The 1,657-nt window shown below is 60.7% G+C and overlaps 1 protein-coding gene across 1 annotated transcript in view; it reads right to left on the bottom strand.

The window, feature by feature from the left end:
* Positions 1–792: 792 nt before the first annotated feature.
* Positions 793–1,657, bottom strand: part of TMEM125 (transmembrane protein 125) — a 1,774-nt gene continuing 909 nt past the window's right edge. The window contains exon 3 of the mRNA XM_015563204.1: positions 793–1,654. Coding sequence (XP_015418690.1) covers positions 1,357–1,654 — 298 coding nt within the window. The 3' untranslated portion in view covers positions 793–1,356. The remainder of the gene's footprint in view (positions 1,655–1,657) is intronic.

Here is a 1,657-nt window from a genome sequence, read left to right as displayed (position 1 = left end):
CATCACTGCCTATTCCTTCTGCTCCCGCGGCTCTCTCCCTGGCTTGGCAACATCCTTGCCCTCATCCAGCAGCTCGGTGTTGTCTCCAGGAGACTGCCTTGATCTCGGCAGCTGGAAGCAATGTTCTCTTGTGGGAGCCCTTATAGGTCTACATTGAACACATCTGGTCCCGACCTCTCTGCTGGCTGAGGTGCTGCCTGTAACCTGCACCTTGTGAAGCAAGGAGGTGATGAAACGCTCTTCTGGTGAAACTTTGCCCTGGGCACCCAGGGAGTGGAGATTGATGACCACAGCCATGACTCCCGCACCAGAGACGGGAGATCCCTTCCAGGGTGGACCTCAAGCAGGAAGTGACTCTTAGCACCCAAGAGGGGTTCACACAGCCCTCCTGTGCCCCGGAACCCGGAGTCAGGCCAGCCCGTGCAGCGAGGACATGGACCAGGACCGGGATGTTCCGGTTGCAGAGGCGGGCAGGGAGCAGCAGCCTCCTGAGTCACCAGCTGACAAAACCCCAATACCCGAGGCTTCGTCGCGAACGAGCACGTGAGCTAATGGCAAGGACCCCCTGCCCTCTCTGGGGCCAGAAACCCACCATCTTCCCGAAGCTGAGCACCCCTCAGCCGCTCTCCCCTCGGCTTCACGGCAGCTGAGAGGAGGAACCACAGGCCTGACTGAGGACACCTGCAGGCGCTCTGGGCACGGAACAGGCACGAGTGTTCACTTCAGATGGGGTGGGTGTGAGAGCAGGGAAGGAAGGTCTCTAGGTGAGCTGGGTTGTAAAGACAGTGACAATAACAGCAGCCACCACTTTTAATGCACATCTGTAATGTACCCCGTCCTTCCATACTCGATCCTCAGAATTCATGACCACAACCATGACTCTCAAAAACTGAGGCTCAGAGACGCCAAGTCACTTGCCCAAGTTGCCCAGCTGGGAAGTGGTCGAGGAGGATTCCAACGCAGGCCTGTCACGCCCCGGAGCCCACTCCGCCAGCAGTGATTCTCCTCAATGAAGACTTGCTGGTGCGGTCTCCGGGGTGGGCAGCAGTCACTCCTGGGGAAGTCCCTGAGGAGTGCGAGAAGGCAGGATTGGCTTGGAGGGGTGTTGGGAATAGGAGCGAGCCCAGAATCTCCAGGGGCCCCAGATACTTCTCTGCCTGGAGACCCCAGTGCAGACAGGCAGCCTCTGACGGTTCCATGGACACAACACCCAGTTCCAAGAAGACACACACTCACCTTCCCGTAGGGCCGGACAGTCCTGGGGAGGTGCACACACACAGTCACACAAACACACACACTCACACGCCAGCACAGGTCCATGAGGCTGAGGCAGCTGTGGCAAGGGCTCCGGCTTGGTCAGATGAGGCTGGCGATGCTGGATGTGGTCTCATGACGCTGGCCAGCAGAGAGCCGTCCTGAGATGCTGAAGATGCTGCCGCTGCCACTGTGGTCACTGTGCATGGAGCGGGCAGCGCGCAGGGGAGGGCAGTGTCCACTCACGCCCACCTGATACAGCAGCAAGCCCAGTAGCAAGAGTGAGCCGGAGGCAGCCAGGGCGATGCCCACGGACAGCATGACGGCCAGTGGCCGGGCAGGGCGGCGGCCGGCGGCCAGCCCGGCCAGGGCCAGGCCGGTGACCAGCAGCACCAGGCCACTG

The sequence above is a fragment of the Myotis davidii genome, unplaced genomic scaffold, assembly GCF_000327345.1.
Source record: "Myotis davidii unplaced genomic scaffold, ASM32734v1 scaffold458, whole genome shotgun sequence".
NCBI lineage: Eukaryota > Metazoa > Chordata > Mammalia > Chiroptera > Vespertilionidae > Myotis > Myotis davidii.
Note: the sequence above shows the minus strand (reverse complement) of the source record. Positions and strands in the feature narration are given on the sequence as shown.